The following is an 11,236-nucleotide window of genomic DNA, read 5'->3' as shown; positions in this document are numbered from 1 at the left end:
TGTTGTATGAACATCTGTTTTATTGTATGGTGTGTAGTACAGTTTGGTTTTTTTTTTAATCGACAGCTCACACAAAATCTAAGATCTTGAATCTGAAACTGATGTAAATTTTGTTTTTTCGTTGACTTGAACAGATAGTTTACTTTGATATGATCAATTTTGGACACCATGACGTAACACCAGATCTCACCATTTCTAAAAACAGTGACATTATTGGACAGTTGGCCATACATACAACTGAGCTCGAACACATCTTCCATACGCTTTATTAAAACACAGCTACCCAGCTAAATAATTTTAGCTAAGATATAGGATTTGTTAAAAACTGTACATAACTGTAATATACATAAAGGCAAACTCTTTGGTACAGATATATACAGTTTATTTCCTCTTCTTTCCTTTCGATTGGGCTTCCTAACATGTTGTCTTGTTGAAACCTTTGAAAACACTATATTCCTGAATTGTGATCGGTGTATGAGAATACCAGCCTCCCATGAGAATGAAAGATCTCATATATTATAACTAACTAACCTACACCAACATCAGGTTTGTTATGTCTAAATAATGACCTACTTCATCAGACAGTGGATGTTTCAGGTAAACTAGAGTGTCTATCCTCAGAAAGGCTATCACCACAGTCAGTGTAAATGTCAGCCCAGTGTGCAACTTCCTACGCCTACTTTACAAATACAAAATATATACCTTACATGTGTTTATAAGATAAAATAATCCATTTAAAAAAACAACACAGCACTAATGAAAATGTACGAGAAAAGAAGTGGAAGCAGGTCCTCTTAAAGGGGACAAAGATGACAGATAAAGGCTACATATCCTTGATTTGTTTGTGTTTTAGTGCAGGAGTGTAACAAACAAGGATGAGTCACTAGCAGTACAATAACAGGTTTGTTTAGTTGGGTGGGTGAACGGAGCACAGCAGTTGGAGCCAACATGAGCACAAAGTAATATAATCCACTTTGCAGTAGTCATTGGGGTCCTCCTGTTCCTCATCATCAGATCCCAGAATCTCTTCAGGTTCTTCAGGTTCCTGAGGTGAGACTTCCTGCTGGGTTGGCTGTCGAGCTCTGGCATTGCCTGGCTGCTTTTTTCTGGTCCTCTTCGCCTTGCCCCTCTTCTTCCTCGCCTGGAGTGCCAGAACTTTTCTCTCCATGTTGGCTGGATCCGTAGCCTAGCAGTTAGCTACACCCGGGGGAAATACTTTTGTTACAGCAGCTTGCGACACGGGACAGGGGAATACAACAATGTATTAACATAGTTAAAAAAATATAATAACAATAATAACAGCAATGACAAGGTAAAATAGAATAGAATAAAAATAAAATATGACAATTATTACAGATGTATACACACTATGTACAGTTCTATTTGATAAATAGATAGTAAGGTATGTTATAAGGTATATGCTTGCTCCCTTGTTTATTTGCTTTTGGAGTTAAGTTTTAAGGCAATCTTTGGGAGTGATGAAAGTAGATTTTATTCATTTTAAATACAACAACAATGATACTCACTGTTTTAATTATTGTTTTTAAATTTTGCATGACTTCAGTCTCTGAAATTAATTCTAATAGTATAGGTCAGCCAATGACGACCGCAGGTTAGAGGGGCCATAATGGGCAAAGTATGTTTTCTTCTCCTTTGTGAAGGTTGATTCTAGTTTTCTAGGCAAAAGGAACCAAAAAAGAACTCTTAAGCTGTTGTTGGTAGTCAGTGTAAACATCTGTTTACATCATTTATAATCCCGCCTTTTATAATTTTACCAATGCTGTTGTTTTCTGTCTCTATTATTCTGTGAAGCACTTTGGGTTTGTGAGTTACTGGGGAAAACAGTTTAATGAGCTGCGGCTCCTTTAAGAAGCGGGCAGCAAAGTACTCGTTACCAGGACGACAGGCAATGACACAAGTCTTTGGTTGTTGGTCTGTTTGCAGCATAGGGGGAGGAAGTATCCCAACAAAGTGCGGCAGGGAGGACAGACTTCTACCTTTTGGAATAATAAGAAATTCTTCAAGAGCTTGTTAAATACAGAGCATCTACAGTGGGGGATACAGGGTCGCATGTGGGTTCCTAGCTTCGCTCCCTCTAATTAGTACTGTTAGAGTGTATGCAAACTTACAGTCAGGTGCATCTCTTTTCAGCGCTCGTTTACCGGGTATTCAAGTCCACTGAAGTCTTTCAGAGATAAAAGAGAATATGGGGATTCTTTCTGCTTGAGGACTAAAACCAACACTTTTTGAAAAATGAGCAAAAAGTATGAATCAACAAACGTGTCAGAGGTGGAGGACCACATTTCTCTGAGGTATGAAATCAAGAGGAGACTGGGAAAAGGGGTAAGTGTCTTAATGTCTAAACTAGACATACCTGTCTTGATGATTTGAGTTAGTTACTCTATATTTCCTAACTGTACTTTTAACATGACACCTAATACAAACTTTTGTTTTCTTACAAACATTTAGAAACACTGTGAGTGCTATTTGCAGCCTTAGATTGAACCCCTCCTTACAGCAACCTCCCCTGGGCCTGTACATTAATGTTTACTACACCTTCAAACCTCGTCTGAACTTCAGCTTTAAGAGAAATTCCTAAAATAACACAGACTTAAGGTCCTCAGTGAAAACCGGTGTTGTTAGCAAGAGGTTTATTTACTTTGGCAGGACTTATTTTCAGATCAGCTGATGTGGGAGGACACTTGTTCCCTCTTGGGTCCAAACCTCTTTGTTTTTCTCTCCACTGGTTTCCACATGACTTAAAGCTTCCTGCTCTCTTTCCATGAATGGTCCGCAGAGACTCACAAATTGCAGCTCAGCTTGAGATGGCCAGGTGGTAGCTGCCACGTAGACAGGTCACATTGGATAACTAGACATACCTGAGGCCAGGCAAGGACTCAGGTTACACAGCTGTTGAACCCGTTTACAGGTGACTGTTGTGGTCTGGTGCAGGGATGCTTCATGGGCCAAACAAAGGGGTCATTAAGCACTTGGACAGCCTTGAATACACTTTTTTGTTCCAAAACACCTTGTGCCAATTCTTAACTTATGTACATGTCATCAGAGGAATCAGCAGTAGAGTCTGAGTGCTGTGAATCTGATCTGTTGCCTTCAATGACAGTGCTGCTCAGTGTGTCTCTACAATAACAATGTGGTCTGATTGGACATTATACATTACCTCAGCGCCCAAAAGTCATCAGACTCTTATCTGAGTCAGTGCTGTGTTTAGCACAGGTCATGTCCTTTTTGTCTAAAATGACTCTAGTGAAAGAAACTGTTAAACCAAATAAGTTTGAACCCCACAAACAGTTTTTTTAACTCAGAATTATCAAATTTGGCATTTTATAGCCCAAGAATAGTCATCATTTCATAGACTTTTGAAGAAACAACTATTTTAAATGAAAAACCAAACATTTTCTGTTACCCATAAAAAGATGCGACGAAAAGCTGAATTCATTTAAAAAAAAATTCAGTAACGCAAATGAAATAAGGATGAAATTTCAGGTGTCTCTTTTTAGGGATGGGGGAACTGCTTTGACCTCTGTGTATCTTTCAATGTTGTCATAGTTTGACTTGATATAGAATATAACAAGTTATAGAACAAGTTATAGAATATAACAAGTAGATTATAAGTGAGCAGATGTTTTGTTGATTGTGTTTTGTGTCTGTCTCAGGCGTATGGCATTGTCTGGAAAGCAGTTGACCAACAGACGGGCGAGATTGTGGCTGTAAAGAAGATCTTTGACGCTTTCAGGAACAGGACAGATGCTCAGGTATGGGTATGATTTGATTGCTTTCAGTCATTATGAAAATTGTATTATTTACTTAGATGAGTTGTTATTCTTTTTCATGTTTAAAAACAAATGCTAAATACAGAGATGGTAACTGAAATGAAGCGTTATAGACAGAGGCTGAGATGAGTGTTTTCAAAGGCACCAATGTGAGATAAGTAAAGATTTTTTTTACTTCAAATCGTGCAAAGGTACTACAGAGACATCAGAGGGAAAATATAAAACCAAAAAATTATACCAACCTTTTGGCATCAAATGTCTTAAAAATGAAGCAATATCAACTTCTGACCTGCAAACAGTTCCATAAAACCAAATTGGATTAACAGAAAATGGTTTACTATACTTGTTTTAGAGGTAAATCTAACATGCAAGTCACAAGAAATATGCAGGATTATAGGACGGTCTGTGAAAGATTAACAAAATTTGTTAAGCCAGTTTTTCCCCTCTCTAAAATTGACTCCTTTACCTGTTTCAGTTAAAAAATACTGGATATGGGTGCACACTTTGTGGTCTGTCCACCATGGTGTTTGTCGATTCTCACCTTAACTGTTTTTTTCTCTTCTTTTGCAGCGGACATTCAGGGAAATCATGTTCCTTCAGGTAAAATGCTAAATGCATTTGAGTTAGATGAATAACACCTGTCTGTTATCCTGTAATTTTTCCTAGATTCAATCATTACTAAAATAATGGTCTGTGCTATTAGCCCAGATTAAGTTGAAAAGGACATTAGTGTGCTGACTTTTTTCCTTTTTAAAATATCCTCTTTTTCCTCTTTTAAATATTAACAATCACAGTCTCTCAGGTCCAAGTTCCAGCTCGCATTTGTTCCCATCATTTCCTCCTCATTCAGTTTCTTTCTGAATGTAATAAACACACAAAAGGTTAAGGATACTTAAATTCACACAAAACATCTCAGAAAATTCTCATCAACATTTTTATAAACAAACTTTCAGGTAAATTGCCTTATGTATTAAATGTCTGATGCCCTGACACTGCTACAGGAGTTGCACTCTACTGGCATCCTACTCTGGCACATCCACAAGTTTGTGGATCTGAGGATACACATATTTGCATTATTTTGCAAAGGTTTTACTTGTAGTCAAATACTTTTTCATACACCAGTACCAACATAACAGTGAATTGAAACATCTTCATTATTAAACAGTAGGGCATTTCGTTTTACAGGCTTCCAATTGTATTAATTGTGTTTTATGTCCTTGTGTAACACATTTCTGTTTGATTCTCTGTCTACTGACCCACATTCATGTGTCCTTCAGTTGTGCCACTGCCCCCTAATCAGCTGCTGTCATCCCCCCAGTCAAACTCTGCTGTGTAATCACACTGTTTAAAGGGAGTGTTATGAAAGCTGTGTTGAAACTTTCCCTCTTATTTACACAACTCCTGCCTGTTATTACAGGCCAGACAGTAACCAGAGGGGGCTTTCTGTGTTTGTGTGGCTAAAAATCTGTGTTCTGTGTCACGCAGGAGTTTGGAGATCATCCCAACATTGTCAAACTTCTGGATGTGGTCAGGGCACAAAATGATAAAGACATTTACCTTATCTTTGAATATATGGGTGAGTGCTAGAGGTTGGTACATGCTCACAAACATAGATTTCATGCTTTTAGCTGTTTGACTTGGTACCTAAAGGCAGTGCATGGTGCATGTGTGTACAGATACATCTCTACAAATTAGAATATCATGAAAGCTCTTTTTTTTAATAATTCAATCCAAAAAAGGCATACCTTCAAGTTCTATATTCATTACATTTAAAATAAAATATCCAAGCCTTTTTTGTTTCATTTTAGATGATTATGGCTTATAGCTCATGAAAATCAGATATCTGGTACTTCAGTTAGAATATTTCCTAATATCAATTAGAAAATATTTAAATAGAGAAATGTTTAATTTATGAAAAGTATTTTCAGTTATACTCTCAATATGTGGATCAGCTAACCTTTCAGCAATGGCCTTCTGTTGCTTTCCCTCTTCGTGGATGGTGTCATGATTGTCTTCTGGACAACTGCCAAGTCTAGTCCTTTCTATGATAATGGTTATGTGTACTTAACTAGACTAATAGATACATGTTATTTATTCAGTTTGAATAGTGATTAACTTTGACATTAAATTAGGTATTCAAATGTTTTATATGTGTATTTTAATTTTTTTTTTAGCTTAAGGACATATTTATCAATATTAAAACCCTTAAAACATTTTAGTTTATATGTAATAGTCCATAATGTATATTACATTTTTACTTTCTTAGAAAAATGATGGAAATACTGAATATATCAGAATATTCTTATTTGTTGAGATGCACCAGTATGTATGTACATTTGTGTGTGTGTGTGTGTGTGTGTGTGTGTGTGTGTGTGTGTGTGTGTGTGTGTGTGTGTGTAGGGCTCCTCCTTCCCTTAGCTGGCTGCAGAGTCTTAGTGCTGAGTCCACAGATTGGCCTCCCATCAGCAGTCCAATCCATGACTTTACAGCAGCATCCCCTCAGACCTCACTATTTCTCTGTTGCAGCACATATTGAAACCCTGCTTGGTTGAAATAATCATCTTTTACGATCAGGAAGCACCATGTTTTAATCCACTAAGTGGCAAAGTCATAGGTGATATTGGGGGATATGAGGAATAAATTAGGTGTACTTTACTGTTAAAGTCTCATTATCATCATTTTTTTGCCCTCTGTTCTGTACCAGATACTGACCTGCATGCAGTGATAAAGAAAGGCAGCCTGCTGAAGGACATCCACAAATGTTATGTGATGTATCAGCTCCTCAAAGCCATCAAATACCTGCACTCAGGAAATGTCATCCACAGGGACCAAAAGGTACACCAGGGGGAGAAAAAGTCTTGTTTTTTACTATAAAAGGCAGTATGAAAATTATTTAAAGATATTATAGAAAAAATCAACTATTTCTGCATTATATCCATAAATGTAATCTATTACATATCAACAATGAATTATTTGTGCTTATTAAGGCTGTGCAGTGTAATATTTAAAACTTCAGTTGTTTGCTTTGTCCAATCTGCTGACATCATCAATTCACAAGGATATGAAACCATAGCCTGATTAAAACCTGGACACAGTCTCAGTGATGCTACCTGATGGTTTCTGAAGATAATCAAAGACGGTGGTTGCCATTTTGGAAATGCTGATTCCAGCTTATTCCTGGTTTTTCTAGAAACCAGCAAAGAGGTGGGGCTGAGGCCATAGGCATGCAGCCAGGCAAATAGCTGCAACACACCCAACTGTCAGTCAAATTGACTACGCCCCTACTTATGCATGTTTCTGCACAACTCTTAGTCTCAATGTAATCCAAACAAATGAGTTATACAAATTCACCCCAGGCTGTAAAGATGTTAAATCGGCTGTTCAATGAGTACTTTGATGTGGGCTTTCGCGGTTTTCTTTGGCATTTAAGCCAGCCTCAAGTGGACACTTGCAGCTTGTTTACAACACAGACATCAAAAAGTCATTACCATTAAGAGGAAAAATACATAATATAAAATATAATGCTAATTATTAAATGCAGCAAAATATTTCACACATAAGTTCAAAAATATTGTGTTCGAGTTGTAACATTTCTGCAAGATTGCTGACTCTTCTGTGGTTAAATGATCTATGAGCTAACAGCTTGTTATATACCTGCTGTCCCACCTCTTTTAACTCCTTGTATATTTTCTGTTTTCATACCTGTGTTATGCAGAAAAGGGAAAATCTGGTTTTAACTGTTCTTGCCAACAATTCCTTCTTGTCCCTGTTTCCCACAGCCATCCAACGTGCTCCTCGACACTGACTGTGTAGTCAAGCTGTGTGACTTTGGCTTGGCCAGATCACTCAACCAAATCCAGGAGGACAGCGGGAATCCAGCACTGACAGAATATGTGGCAACGCGGTGGTATCGAGCGCCTGAGATTCTGCTGGGATCTGCAAGGTATCAACTGTGACAAGCATCTGTTGTCAGTATTCATATGTAAGGGGCAGTTTCTGTCAGGGAATATGAGTAATGTTGACTGTTCAAGGAGTTTATTTTGTCCAAAGGTATACCAAAGGTGTGGATATGTGGAGCCTCGGCTGTATCCTGGGAGAGATGCTGCTTGGGAAAGCTCTGTTCCCTGGGACATCCACTATCAACCAAATAGAGAAGATCATGAGTGCCATACCTCATCCCAGTCCAGAAGGTGATTAAATTGAGCCTAGAAAGCATCAAGCATTATAGTGATAGACATCTTTTGGAGCTATGAATTCATTTAATGTTGTTTGATTTTCAGATATTCTTGCAATCAAGTCTGAATATGGATCCTCTGTTATTCAGAGAATGTTACTGAAGTAAGATGACCTTCTATTTTGAATTATTTATATTCTGAAAACTTTACTGTACAATGAATGTGTTCATGATTGAGAGGTTCCACTTTCATAAGTACGTGTAAATATGACTAACCATACTCAGCGTATTGGTTTCTTTTCTGCTCATATTCCACATGCAAACACAGTGTATAAACACAGTGTGTGCAATGTTGATGCAGGACCTTTATCTGATCTTGACACTCCATGCACAGCACTAGTTAAAAGAGAGATGATGAAAACCTTCCTACCCTGTACCAAGGCTAATATGAGAGCTTGGGTGTATAAGGCCTTTTGTGTTTTTCGAGGACACTAAATTAAATAAGATACATTTCTTATTAAGGTCTATGACTACAAGTTTGAACATTAAAATAAGTTTGAAAACTACTATTCTCCATCTAGATCTTTGTGAAATTATGTGCAGTGTTTTAAGTAGCAATACAACTGAAATTGATGAAGGAAACATGGTATTTCTGGTATTCCTGCAACTAAATGTTGTATCATTCTCCCATCCTCTACAGACCACAGGTGCCTTTGGAGGATCTCCTCCAGCTGTCTGTGCCCCCTGATGCTCTGGACTTGTTAAAAGGTTTACTGGTTTTCAACCCAGACAAGCGTCTGACTGCTGAACAAGCCCTCCAGCACCCATATGTAGCCAGGTATTTGGAATCAAGACTCTAGATTGACTACCCTTTTGTCAACTCAGTTTAAAAGTCTGAATCAGTCATTTTTTGTCTAATTTATAATATGCATTTATATATAAGATTGTTATAGTTTATTTATAACCATGTCTTCTGTTCCTGTAGGTTTCATAGTCCAGCGAAAGAGCCAGCACTTAACTATGACGTAGTGCTGCCTGTGGATGATGATATACAGCTATCTGTGGTTCAGTATCGCAACAAACTTTATGAGGTACAGTATGAGTCATGAGTGTTGAATTACATTTTACACAGCAATTTCAAATACAATGACTTGCACTCCAAAATTTCAATTTATTTGATCTAATCAAAAGGTAAAACCCAGTTTCCTCTTTTCACCTGCAGATGATGCTGGAGAGAAGAACTAATCAGGGGGTGCTGAGGCTGATCCAGCCAAAGGATGAGGGCAGTAGTGGGCACAAGCCCAGTGTGAAGGATAAAGCAGAGAAGTGTCCAGAAGTGGCAAATGGCAACCAGGAAAAGACCACTGAGACGAAACACTTGCTCTCACAAACAGGTGTTGCCAAACCTGGACCTGTGAATGCATCGATCCCGCCTGCTGTGGAGAAGACAAGTCCTTTAGGCAGCCCTAGTTTGGGAAAACTCACATATAACCCCATCACACACGCCCCAAGTAGGTCTGACTCTACACACGGGGCTTGGTGTCAGTACTCTGTTGATCCTGACTAAACTCTGTATGTTTGAGGCATAATTCCTGTATTATTTTATCACACAGCTTCTCATCAAGTAACTTTTCTCAATTTCAGCTTTTACTTCAAGTAGGGAAAGTTCTGGCAGCACAGCCGTATAGACATTAAACACTAGGCTTCTTTGGTCAAATTCCTATAATTCTCATAGCGAGGTACCAAATAAAGTATTGTTATCAGTTTGGAAACTTTGTGCAAATATCAAAGCCCTTTACTTGTCTTTTAACAGTCAAATGTAACACTATTGAGAATATGCTGTTCATTTTGTTTGTTTCATAACCTGCTAAAACTCCTCAAAGTAAACATATACATAGTAAATATATATACACCTTCCATCAGGTACCGAAAAATTAAATAAAATGTTTATTTTCTTCTTGCAGATGGTTTTGTTCATAACCCAGTTAGTCCTCATTACTACCAGCCTTCTGGTGCCAACAGGAGATCAGCTGAACAGAGCAGCAATGGCAATGCAACAGCCTCACCAACAGAGGGCACCAACACTTATGTAGTAAGTAACAAACCTTTGTGTACTTTGTATCTATTCTGTTTTCTCTTCCTGTGATTCAACCTTTTTCTGAAGTGCTTTTTAAATTGTTTGGCTAGTTGCATTATCTCTCTTCTGTGGCTCATCATGTATTATTTCTATCTTTAGTCCATGGACCAGATCCTCCAGCGTGGTCGCTCAGCCTCTCTGGCTCATAATAATACCTTCTCCTTGACCCTAAACCAAACCCGGAACAACCTGCTGGTTCGCAGGGATGAGACGTGCCTGTCCTCTGGGCTTTCAGTCACATCTGCTCGTCTGGTCAGTTTTCTGCATCTTAGGACTTCTAAAATATGACTTAATGTCAAGCTATACATGCTTGATTAAATATTAATAAAAACAAAGAGTGCATAAAAACTTAGACATTTAAGAGTTTGGTGACTTCACCAAGATACAGAAGGGATGGCTCTGGTGTCATTTCTAAATTCCTTTTTTTTTTCCATACAGAACCAGCGGTCAAACTCACAGACACCCGAGGCTCGGCCCCTGCCACGGTTCAGCAAGAAAGTATTTCATGATAACTGTAATGTAGCATCTGCAGGTGACCCTAGAGCCAAACTGGGCAGCTATTCTCAGGCCTATGGTACCATCAACAAGACTGAACTGGACAATCTGCTTCGAAGCCGCCCTTACAATCAGTGACTGCTGTCACGCCAGGGGTTACATGAAGCTGGGTGGCACATGTGTTTGAACAAGCGACAACGTTTGCCTTGTAGAAGGATGTAACACACGTGGCAAACAGGAAGAAGATTGTTACACTTGTTGTATAATGTGTAGATCATATACCTTTTTGTGACAATGTGTACTTGTAAATAGTCGTTATAATCTAATTGTACCAGCGACTCAAAGAATTACTTGCAAAATTGAATAATGTAGCGTATGGTCTACAGACTAGATGGTTTATTAACCTAAAGCCAGTGGGTTTCAGAATATCTGTAAAATATGCAAATGGTTGTTTGCATTGATTTTATGCAACTGCTAATAACTTTTCATGTGATAAAGCAGCAATAAGCCTGTTTGTTCCTTTAAATGTGAACAGAAAGAAAAACACAAGTGTTTCTTCAACCAAGTGTGTTTAATGTTTAACAGACACAGATGAATGTGGTTGCAAATAAACATCAAGTTTAAGAATAAACATTGTTG

General features: G+C 38.1%; 1 protein-coding gene and 1 long non-coding RNA gene across 5 annotated transcripts; one reads left to right on the top strand and one right to left on the bottom strand.

Annotated features, from left to right (window-relative positions):
• Positions 1-36: 36 nt before the first annotated feature.
• On the bottom strand, positions 37-1,787 carry LOC117828423. Its single transcript, XR_004634394.1, has 2 exons — positions 1,527-1,787; positions 37-1,230 (listed from the first exon to the last, which is right to left on the bottom strand). It is a non-coding gene; the product is annotated as an uncharacterized LOC117828423 (long non-coding RNA).
• A 96-nt stretch (positions 1,788-1,883) lies between these two features.
• On the top strand, positions 1,884-11,228 carry mapk15 (mitogen-activated protein kinase 15). Of its 4 annotated transcripts, XM_034705559.1 has the most exons (15): positions 1,884-2,072; positions 2,152-2,343; positions 3,675-3,773; positions 4,362-4,391; positions 5,277-5,367; positions 6,496-6,626; positions 7,571-7,734; positions 7,842-7,981; positions 8,072-8,129; positions 8,666-8,803; positions 8,951-9,056; positions 9,188-9,476; positions 9,930-10,057; positions 10,202-10,354; positions 10,541-11,228. In XM_034705559.1, the coding sequence occupies exons 2-15, from the start codon at positions 2,254-2,256 to the stop codon at positions 10,733-10,735; spliced, it is 1,812 nt and encodes a 603-aa protein (XP_034561450.1). In that variant the 5' UTR covers positions 1,884-2,072; positions 2,152-2,253; the 3' UTR covers positions 10,736-11,228. The 4 variants fall into 4 exon arrangements, with proteins under 4 accessions (XP_034561450.1, XP_034561449.1, XP_034561451.1 ...); XM_034705558.1 differs by having other exon boundaries at positions 1,897-2,343; XM_034705560.1 differs by having other exon boundaries at positions 1,898-2,312.
• Positions 11,229-11,236: the final 8 nt, after the last annotated feature.

This window comes from Notolabrus celidotus, chromosome 16 (assembly GCF_009762535.1).
Source record: "Notolabrus celidotus isolate fNotCel1 chromosome 16, fNotCel1.pri, whole genome shotgun sequence".
NCBI lineage: Eukaryota > Metazoa > Chordata > Actinopteri > Labriformes > Labridae > Notolabrus > Notolabrus celidotus.
The sequence above is the reverse complement of the archived record's forward strand: the minus strand, read 5'-3'. Positions and strand labels throughout refer to the sequence as shown.